The 11523-nt window shown below is 31.4% G+C and overlaps 1 protein-coding gene and 2 long non-coding RNA genes across 3 annotated transcripts; 2 read left to right on the top strand and 1 right to left on the bottom strand.

Annotated features, from left to right (window-relative positions):
- Positions 1-1195: 1195 nt before the first annotated feature.
- LOC105771940 (uncharacterized) lies at positions 1196-1813 on the bottom strand. Its single transcript, XM_012593317.2, has one exon. The coding sequence runs from the start codon at positions 1811-1813 to the stop codon at positions 1196-1198; it is 618 nt and encodes a 205-aa protein (XP_012448771.2).
- Positions 1814-4014: 2201 nt separating this feature from the next.
- LOC105771939 (uncharacterized) lies at positions 4015-4438 on the top strand. Its single transcript, XR_008196906.1, has 3 exons — positions 4015-4182; positions 4284-4346; positions 4417-4438. It is a non-coding gene; the product is annotated as an uncharacterized LOC105771939 (long non-coding RNA).
- A 6180-nt stretch (positions 4439-10618) lies between these two features.
- Positions 10619-11458, top strand: LOC128041893 (uncharacterized). The gene is made up of 2 exons (XR_008196903.1): positions 10619-10894; positions 11182-11458. It is a non-coding gene; the product is annotated as an uncharacterized LOC128041893 (long non-coding RNA).
- Positions 11459-11523: the final 65 nt, after the last annotated feature.

Raw genomic sequence — 11523 nt, 5'->3', positions numbered from 1 at the left:
TGCCATTTGTGGATATCCTGAATCCACAAGATAATATTTTCTTACAAAAAAGTAAAACATAATATCAAGTTTAAAAATAAGTTAAAAATTTTAATTTTTTATGTAAAAAGTAATTAAAAATTTAAAGTTCAACCTGGTGGAGGGTGTGGAAACTTCAACTCTTGTTTTCTAAGTGCTTGCAAAAAAATTCTACTATCATGTGATGTTCCTTCCCAACCAGGAAATGCAAAATAAAGCACATGTTGAAGTCACAAACTGCCATAATATTTTGAGTTGGTTCACCTTTCCGTCCGATATAAGGTATTTGACAAGAAGGCGAAATACATGCTTTTATGTGTGTTCCATCTATGGCCCCAATACAATCCTTTAAAATAAATACAAGTAATGAGATACAAGTTAGAAATAATTTATATTTTAAAAATATAAAGAGTGTGTAAATTTTACCTTAAAGTGAGGCCAATATCTTGTATCATGTCGAATATGGTTCGGTACTTCCTCGAATTGACCTTCAGTGGGTTTAATCGTGTCTATTCCCATTCGAGCAAATATATGCAACATATCAGTAAAAATTCGACTAACAGTTTCCCCAGATCGTTGAAAGCGCTCTGTTGCATTTGAATTTGATTCTCTATTTCCAAGAATGTATAATGATAATGCTAACTTCTCCATCGTCGATACTTTCCCATTCTTTAAGCCATAATTTGTTTGCAAATCATGCAACAAGCTGTGAAATATATCTTTTGGCATCCTAAAACTATTCATGCAACGATCATCGTGCCCTTTTAATACTTCATCCACCCACATTTGACCTATATAATTTCAATCCATACGCGGTTGCATAGTGAAATAAGTTTCATGGTGTACCAATACACTGCTTAACACATATTCTTCCTCTTCATGATAACTGTTGTTCTCAACTTGGGTAACAATTGTGGCTATTCTTCGTTGAGCTTCTTCACTTAATTCAGGGGTATCATAATTCATATCAAAACTATTATACATATTGTTAAATTCATCCATAACCTGAAAAAGTGATCAAATGAAAATAAATCCTTTAAAATCTCGTGACATTCTATACAACACAGAAACTTGATTAAAAGCACAGCATAAAAATACCAAACATAAAAAGTAGCATACATTAGTTTTACATATAAAAAAGTAGTATAGTTATATTACAATAATAATTCTACGGAGCTTATGGTGGAGGTGGTTGATGGTATGGTTGGAAGGGAAATGAGGATGTTGCTACCAATGATGAAAATGATGCAATTGGATTTTGTTCAGCATACTCACGTCGAAGCCACCAAACCCTATCATCTGGATCTAAGTTCAAAAACACTTCTCGTTTCACCGGTATTTGGAACATTTTGGTGGCAAAATAGTATAGTTCATCTTTTTTTGGAATTTCATCTCCCAAAGCACGCAAAGCATCTATTGCATTTGAAATAGTATATTGAGAGTGTGGAAAAATAATTTCATTCACTGACTTCCTTGGACTAGACATGCTCTCACACAATTTCTCAATATGGGTAGTTAATGTATTTCTTGATGATTTTCTACTTGAACTTGATTTTTTTCCTTTACCATGTACAACCCCAAGTGTTTGCTTTCTTCGATCAGGGATTTCATGAAAAGGGTTTGATGGTACCTCATCAGGAGGAATACCTTCATTCTCGTTACTATGTTCATCTGAATCACCAAATCCCTCATTAGGTGCATCATCTCCCATAGGAACCCCACTTGGAAGAACACCAGACGAAGGTGCCCATGCGTTCTCTCCAGTGGCTACAATGCCACCAAACATTTGCCACATTAACTCATTCAATCGTGGTTCAATTCCTTTCTTCTTAAATCCTTTAAAATCAGGATTTTCCTACATAACATGTTAAATTTAAATGTTATACTAAGACTTTTATAATTGTAAATTATTAATTTCAATAAACTTTATGCATTAAAATAATGATAAAGTTAACACTAACCTGTATTTTTGCAGCCCACCATTCTTCCGTAGCATCGATCGTCTTTTTAGATGGACACCATCCAATACCTGTAGATTTCTTAAGCAACTCCCTCCATAACCTCCATTCCTTTTTTAATGTATCCCATTTATTTTTCAATTGAGGTTTCCATAATTTTTTTGTGTTTTTACTTGAAAAAAAGCAATGACATTTTCCCATCCTTTTGAGTTTAGATGAGTTGTCGGTCTATTACCAGCATTGACTTCATTCACGCAAAGTTCACAAAATATCAACGTCAGCTATCATCCCAAACAACTTTTGTTGCTAAGCTACTATCTTCGTCCACAAAATTTCGTGTCTTTACCATCTATTGTCATTGATATAATTCAGTCAATGTGCTAGCATTCACCAAGAAGCATAGAGAACATATATAGTCTATAAGTTATTTTAGACGTCTCCCAATGCTAATCTTTATCTAGCCACACCCAAAAAAAAATTGGCACCTTAATTGAAGCTTCAACTTAATGGAAAAAGGGAAAATGAATGCAACAAAAATATAATTTTCAAGTCTCATATTTACTCCATTTCTGATTCTCTTGGACAGAAGACATATTTATATGGATATCAGACTTAAGTCTCTAGGGCAAACTAATAAAATTAAAGAAAAAATCTGCAAGAACCATTGGCTCACGTTTATTGCTTAAAAATCTATCTACAATACAATTTCTTCATGTTTCTGCCAAATAAATACAGGGCCTTTGGGCCTTTGGCTACAAGCACTGATATGTTTATTTAATATGAGTTTTCTATGTGGTAATTTACATGTATGCATGTCAATAAAATTAAAAAATGCTAATTTTTTTTTATCTATTTTAGAATTATTTGACAAAAACTATAAATTAAAATACTCAAATAAATTTTCTTCTAAAGTTGGAGGACTAAAAAGGTTATTATGCCAAAAAAGAATAATAATAAAACAGATAAAATGTTTATGTTCAAAGAAGCATAAAATTAACACGTGTAATTCACAGGAATTTGACTCGGCGGAGCCACCAAGGGGAGAAAAAAAAGAAAGAAAAGCTCTTTCATTCTTTGTAATATTGGCGTAGGCAAAATAAATCCATTAGGCTTCAAAGATTGAAACTAACCGATTATGGCTTCCTTGGAGATTATGTAGGTCAGTTCGCTTCTTTCTTTGTTTAATTCTCTCTTTTTTTTCTGATACTTTTTTTTCTGATTATTTGAAATTCAATGTGATTTTAATATAGGAGCAAGGCAGTTTTTCATTTATGCTTCTTTTTCTGTTATATTTTTGTGAATAATACTTGGTGAATATGTTTTGATCTCTATTATAATTTGTTAGATTTAATCATATTCATTTTTTATGTAAATTTTTGTGGATTAATTAATGGAGTTTTTTATAAAAAGATATGTAGGCATGGATCTTTCCTAGCTTTGCTAAAAAAAGTATGAGTCATTGGTTATATTCAATTCCTCATATGTTGATAGATTTGTGGATTGTTATATTGAAATTGTATCAAATCCAGTGGTTCTATGTTCTACTTTCACGCTACTGAGTTTGCAGCAAAATTTTTGTTTGGTATCCTCATTGGATGCTCCAACTGCTGAAAATTCAGGGTGGGAATGGTGTTTATGCTTTCAGTGGCTTCATGTGTGTCTTGTATGGGTTTGATTGTGTCTAATTCAAGTCTTATTTGTTCTATTGAATGCTTTATACTGACATTCATGTGTGTCTTATATGGTTCTCTTATATTATGATATTGCATGTGGTGATGTGGTTCCAGTGCAGTTAAAGCACACTAGTTCTTAACAGAGGAAAGCTGGGATACTTTTAAACAGATTTTTGATACCAACATGCTTGAAGCGTCGAAGGTATTGACATAAGTATTCATTTATTCTCTTGACATTGGATATCAAAAAATTATTGGGCACATTTGTGAGAGAAGGAATATGCATTTCCTCTAATATTAACTTACAGTTACTCTTGTTGCACTATCATATCTCCTGTTCTTGTGGTATTTATGCTAGTTATGAATATAACTTAAGTGATTTTAGTCTAAAATTTGTATGTTCATCAGTTTTTTTGGGAGTTAATCAGACTCATAAAACTTTGGGCCAATGGTGTGTTGTGTTCATGTCATTCGGGGTGAAAGAGATGGATTTGGGGGAAGATGTTGATGCTGTTGATGGTGGTTTGTAGTATGTGAGAAGAGCGATAACTAGTTTTCATTCAATTGTGGTATGTTTTATCCTTAAATAAGTCAACGTGTTCGCATTTAAGTTTCTGCTTTACATCATTGATAGGAATGGATCGAGGCATATGGGGGTAGTTCACTCCTCAAAATGATTTATAAGGCTCTAGATTAGGTGAGTGTAAGTTCGAAATGACTAAATGCAAGTCTCAGCAGCTGGTAATTTTAAATACCCGGTTATGCAGGTTGTGAAACTCTCGGAGTGCAAAATTTATAGTTATAATCCAGACTACGATGCGATCCGCTTTCGGAGAAATGATCAATGTAAGTGTGTATTATATTAATACTTTAGTGAGTAGTCGATGGGCCATAATTGTTCAAGAATCTTTGTGGAGTTATATTTGCGAGATAGTCATTCAGTTTCTTCTTCTACAATAGGAAACTAAAGCGTGTAGTGAGTTTAAGCTTTTGCTGCTTAAGGTGGGTCTAATTGTGCTCTGTGATATTTATAGTTATGTACAAGCTTCCATGATTATCTTTATGCCTCATTACCATATATTGTCTCTTGCAGTAACTTAGTGGTTGATGGTTTTGCTGCTGACTACTTGTCTTACGAGGAAGATTGTGAAATATTTGATAACATGGATATATGATCACTTACATACTGCTTGTACAATGTGTCAATACCTTTTGACATCAGTCTACACTTAGTTATGTTCTGTAGCATATTTTCTACTTTGCTGTGTATATGTCGTTTATTTTACCCAGACTCAGATTTGTTCTACCTGGATATGTTGTCTTTTAAGTGTTTTCTTACCCAGATCCATTCTTTCTAATAAAATCTCAAATTCTGTTTCCTGTTTTATTTAAATGGGTTCAATCTTTATGTTATCCATTTCTCCTACTTTTTGAATTGATACTTCTTTCAGGAAAAGGAAGAAAAAAAAATCCTTGCTTCCTATTTGTTATATATAAAATCTCAATTTTGGAAGTAGTTGTGAAATTTATTTGTTAAAGGCCGTAGATAATATTCTACCTACCTGTGGGGAAAGATGACAAATATTCTCCACAAATTACAAACAGTTATCTTTCCATAGGATTTAAGCAGTTTGGTTGGAAAGAAAAAAATAAATTCGCCTTTGAAATTATCTAATAGTGCTACCGGGTGGATACTTGTACACTAATCTCTGACAAGTATTTAGGAGTATTGGAATTTGAAAATTGTAGAGACTAGTTCAGCATCAGCCAACACAGTACCCAACATCGGAAGAACTAAGCATAGGAATGATCAAATTCAAGGCCTTTGATTTTGGTTGTTATCAGATTGCTCGTAGGGTCTGGAAGGACTATTACGCCAAGGTATTTGCATTTATGTATGTGTGTATATATATTTTTTCAATAAGAAACCAACTAAAAAATTCAAGTATTAATCAATTGTTATCACCAGTTTAATAAGAAACATGTTAATGGATGGTTGGATGGTGAAAAAACTCAAAAGACAGCAAAATTTTGCCCATATACATATTTGCTTGGTTGTATACCCATATTTTTGCTGTAATTTTGTGATGAGAGAATTTTGTTATATTTTACAGAGCATAGGTCATCTTTTAACGGTATGGATGAATCTGTAACCTACCTATGTGATTGAAATCGTTTTGGGATAGTTTTAGCATTTTTTATATTTTGATATATTTTAGAAATTATTAATAATCATTAATAATTTTATTTTAATAACTTTCATAGCTTTTTTATTAAATTTTATTTTTAATGATAATATTCCAAAATGAATTTGTACATATAGTTGTTTAGTCATTTGTTCAAGTTAATTATGAATATGCAAATTTTATTTTTTTAATGATAATATCTTCTTGCACCTAGTAGGTTGGATTGATGCTAAGAGGAATGGGATACAATTCCTTTTATTAGGTGATGCAGGCCTTGACTGTTTGATTTCTTTCTTCCCCAAAGTACCAAAAATTCCCTTCGATAAAAGAAGGAATTATAAGATCATATATGCTTGTGATATATGGTATATGGTATATGATACTAACCCCCTCACGATGAACTTGTGTTAGGCATGAAGTCATATAGCAAACCTGCTAAACTTGTTCATATTACTACAAGCTTTTGTTGTTTCGTTTGTTTAGTTGTGCTTTGTTTTATTTTTTATAGTTTTAGTTTTTGAAGGTTTGAGACATGAATACAGCATTGCTGGAGACATGAATATGAATGGTATTAATACTGATTTGTTTTTTTATTTTATCATGTCTCTTTCATTAGATAATAATGTTTTAATTATGTTGATTTATATAGGTTAGAAGGGAGAAAATCAGTGAAAGAATGAAGTATCTGCAAGATTTAGTACCAGGATGTAACAAAATCACAGACAAAGCTGGTATGCTGAATGAAATCATCAATTATGTTCAATCTCTTCAATGGCAAGTAGAGGTAAAAAATAATGGAGAAAGAACATATGGATTTGTGTTTAAAGGAAAAATGAAACTACTTTCATACAATTCAAACACATATATAGAGTAGAAAAGAAGGGTTTTCACTTACGGATCAAAGTTGAGAACAAGATTGATAGGATGAGTAGAAAATATAGCTTCTTTAAGAGTCCTTTCTTTGTTGTGGTGGAGTTTTGTTCTTGTCAATTGAAGAGCGGGTTTTTGCATTTTGGGAATGAAATTAACTTAATTTTAAGGATAAAATGGTAAAATAATAAATAAAAGTAAGGTTATTTTTATGCATTATAATGTCAATCGCTCGGTTTAGCCTCCATCTTTGCTATTTTCTCCGGTGAAAATCACCGATCGGTGTGTTTGAAAAGAAACCTCACTGCACTGACACCCTCAACCAAACAACACAGCAGTGAGTTTGGCACCATCTTTTCCTTCAAAACGTGCCTCACTGCCTCACTGCCTCAATCCAAAGGAGCCCTTAATTTCACCACTTTGCTACTCTCAAGGTAGACTTTGATTTCGACCAAGTCAAAAAAGAAAACCCGAAAGACAAGTTACTTGGACTTTATTATCTGTCGACTTTGACCTCCTGAAGGAAGAAACACGCATGTATCTCATTACACAATTACTAGCTCTGGTGATTCCAAAATCCAACCTCCAAAAAGAGGTTCCAATTTCGGACATACTTCCTCGATAAGGTTTGAATATTCTGAAAACCATCATTCTTACTTATTGTCCTATATGTGGTTCAAATAAAATCAAATTATCAATGGTTTCCATATGCAAAGTAGGGGCTGGAGTCCCATCACAGTCTACTGTATTAAGTATTAACTAGCTCAATGATTTTGAAAAACTGGCCTATAACAGGCACATAGTATAGTATGATCAATGAAACCAAAAGAACTTCAAAATTAGTGAGAACAGTAGAAAAATCATTCCATTGCCGCTGATAGTCAGTGTTGGATTTTTATATTAAAAGTTTAGGGTTTAATTAAAATTTAAAAAAATTAGAGGATTTAGTGAGAATATTTAAAAATTTTGGTAGGTTTAATTAAAACTTTTAAAGGCTTAATGAGAACCAACAAAAAAATTTTAAGGGATCTAATTAAAAATTTTAAATTTTTTGAAAGACTTAATGAAAATTTTCAAATTTTTTGAAGGGACCTAACTCTAATTTATTATATTTTTAAGGTCTAAAAAGAATTTTCAAAATTTTGTGAGAGACCCCCTAGGGCCTCGTTATCATCCACCTCTAATAATAGTACCATTTTCAACACCAAAACGAGCGAGGACATCTAAAAGATTAAACTATTTTGAAAATATTAACTTTTAAACAAATACTTAAATAATAAAATAAATGTAGATTTAAAATGTGAAAACCTAGAAAGTTTAGAAAAGTAAATACTTTTATAATTTAAATAACTCTAAATATTAAACATTATTAATAAAATATTTAAGATTTTATGTTATATAACACTGCACTCTACATTTTTTTAAATTTATTCAAAATAAGAAAAATTTATTTTATAACTTTTCAAGTGGGATAATGCCTACTAAAAAGAAATTATATTAATTGGTGAACCTAAATTTAATGAGGAAATTATATTAATTAGTAATTCTATCACATATGTATGCACGTAGAATGTATTTAGAGCAAAAGTAAGTATAGTGAAAATAACATTTATTAAATAATGAAATGTCTAGTTTGAAATTAATACTAAACATATATGCAATACGTGTGAAATTAAAATAAATAAATTAGTTTAAATCTAAATAAAAAAACTAAACGGTTAAATACATCTTATTTAGAATGATAAATGTATTCCAATTGTACTACACATATACTTTTGTAAACTACTTATTTAAAATGTATGTAATAATGCAACAAATAATTTGAAATTAATAATAATATACAAAATTAAAAGGGATAAATCTTAAAATTATACATGAACTTTGATTTAATGTGTAATTGCATACATAAATTTTAACTTGGTACAATTATATACGTGAAACTCAAATTATGGTTCAAATGTATAGTAGATGTTGACACCATTTTTTTTGGGAGAAAACGGGGTCGACTTGGACTTTGAAAATAGAATGAAAACGGGAGTCGCCACCAATCTTTTTTTGATGAGGTGTGATCGGGTCACTTCGAAAAGTGGTTGTTTTTAATAAACGATTTAATCTTTATTAAAACAACGATTTTGGTCTACGAAATTCAGAATATGGGTTCGGGAGTCAATTACGCACGAGGAAGGATTAGCACCCTCGATGCGCCCAAAATTGGTACCTAGTTGATTAATTAGTGTCTTAGTGTCGAAAATTAAAAACTTTGAAGAGTTTTAAAAATACGATCCTTAAAAGAAACTCGGATAACATGAATTGAAATTTAAGATTCTCTTGCTCCGAAGGAATATCACATCCAGCACATTAGGACACGATACTTTTAACCATCGAAACCAAGATCACCTTATAGTTTAATGAAACCATACTTTGAAGTTTTAAGAGGATATTTGGCTATTTAGTCGAACGAGAAATCAAAACACAGCACGTTAGGGCACGTTTTCTTGAATTTCCAAACGCAAAACATTGCCTCGTTTTGAAATTATTGAAAGGATATTTGGCTATTTGGCTATTTGGTCGAACGAGAAATCGAAACCCAGCACGTTAGAGCACATTTTCTCGATTTTCCAAAAGCAAAACATTACCTCATTTTGAAAAATTTTCCTTTTGATGAAACTATCGTGATATTTAACATGACATATGCTTAGTTTATTAAACATCGTATGGAAGCAAACAAATATGTTTTTTCTAAAACATAATGTAAGATACAATAATAGTGAAATAATGTAAAGTAACCGTGGGGACTAAATATTTAAAAGACAAATAATGGGATACAACAATAATAATGATGTGATATTGATAATTAAATTGCAGCAACAATAAATGAAGCAACACAAAATAAAATAAGATGAAAATAGGAGACACGTAATAAGAAAAGGTAAACATCACGCAAAACACCAAGACAATGAAACAAATAAATAAAACTAAGAATAGAATATATGTATGTATGTGTATATATTTACAAATTGTAATAATATAAAAATATATGCATGTGAAGTAAAATATGTATACATACATGTAAGTATATAAGAATTATAAAATATGAAAAATATATTTAAGCATGTACAAGTACATATATATATATATGAATTAAAATGTGTATATTTACGTATATCTATATATATAAAAATATGAAATATAAAATATAAAAAGTATATATTTATAATGAATGAAAAGTACGTACGTAAATATATATATTATAAAATGTATGAACAATTTGAAATTATTAATATTAAATTATTTTAATATAGATAATAATATATAAGATGATAATATATAAATTTAAACCAAATAAATAAATAAATAAAATAAAAACTCGAGATAAATACTAGTCAATCTAAAATAGTTTAAAATAAAACAATATACAAAAGAAAATCTTACACAATAAAAGAAACAGTTTTAAAAAAATATATAAAAAATTTAATGCAAAAACAATTTCAAATAAATAATAAATATAAAGGCTTAAAACAAATAATGATAAAATAGCATATATAAAAAAAAATTAAACGTATTAAGGATGTGGTTGAAACAGAATTAAAAAAACGGGTCTTAAACTGCAAATACATGAAACAGGTGGCTAGGGGGACCGAAATAAATTGCGCTGAGGACATGGGGGACCGATTGTGAAATTTTCCCCGTCCCTTATGCGCGTCAGTCTGCACAGGACTAAATTGGAGCAGGCACAAAATTTAGTGGCCGAAATTAAGTAAAATAAATGGTTGCGTCGAATGCACCGCAGGATTGGAGGGACCAAATGCGAAAATTACCCATTAGGGTAAGAATGCTCAGGTCTCCCTCCCTCAAACGGCGCCGTTTTACAAATGATATAAATGCTAAAATTTTATTTTTCTTTTCTGCTGTTTCATTTTGTGCACAGAACGTAAGAACAAAAAAAAAAAAGGGAGACTCCCTTTTCTCTGCTAGGGTTCCAGACCAGGAACCCCGCCGCTGTCGCGCCTCCACTGCTCGGTGGCCGGAGCCATACGAGGACGCCTCCTCTCGGCGCATTGAAGCGCATTCAGAGTTCGAGGCCATGGAACACGGAAGCAAAGGGAAAGAGAAAAGCTTTGGCCCCTCTCCAAACCCACATCCGGCGACGGTGAAGCACCATCAACGGCGGGCCTGAAGGCCGGTTCAGGTAACCCTTTTCTTTTCTCTTTTTTTATTTTTTTAATTACTTTAAAATAAACTTGCAATAAAATAAAAGAAGAAAAAATTATGAAAAAGAGACTGAAGAGAACAGTTTCTTAAAGAAGAACAACCTTTTTGGAACTTCAGTTTTTGATTTACGATTTATTGATGGATGTTCGTAAAAAAATTACAACGATAGAATCACAGCCTTTATAGCCGAATTACAACTGTTCATTTTCATCTTTTTTACTTCTTTGTACTCTTCTGTTGCTTTGCATCCATTCCTCTCTGCAGGTGTCAGACGAGGCCGACGGTGGTGGCAGAAGGCATGCGCGATGAGGCATTGGGCAAAGGCGGCGGCTAGCTTGAGGCTAGGGTTTGCTATGCCTTTCTGCTGAAAATGTTAATGCTGTGGGCTAGGTTTTTAATTTTTGGGCCTGATTTGGGTTAACGGTTTATTTTTGTTTTGGGTTGTATTTGTTTATTTTTTTGGGCCAGCAAATTTGGGCTTCTACAATAGAAATTTAATCATACACATTTAAAGAAATAATTACATCAATTTATTTTTATATTTGATAAATATAATTATTTATGTATGCAATATATAAATATGAAATAATGTTATATCAATAATTG

Source organism: Gossypium raimondii, chromosome 6 (genome assembly GCF_025698545.1).
Source record: "Gossypium raimondii isolate GPD5lz chromosome 6, ASM2569854v1, whole genome shotgun sequence".
Classification (NCBI taxonomy): domain Eukaryota; kingdom Viridiplantae; phylum Streptophyta; class Magnoliopsida; order Malvales; family Malvaceae; genus Gossypium; species Gossypium raimondii.
This window is presented reverse-complemented; position numbering and strand designations above follow the sequence as displayed.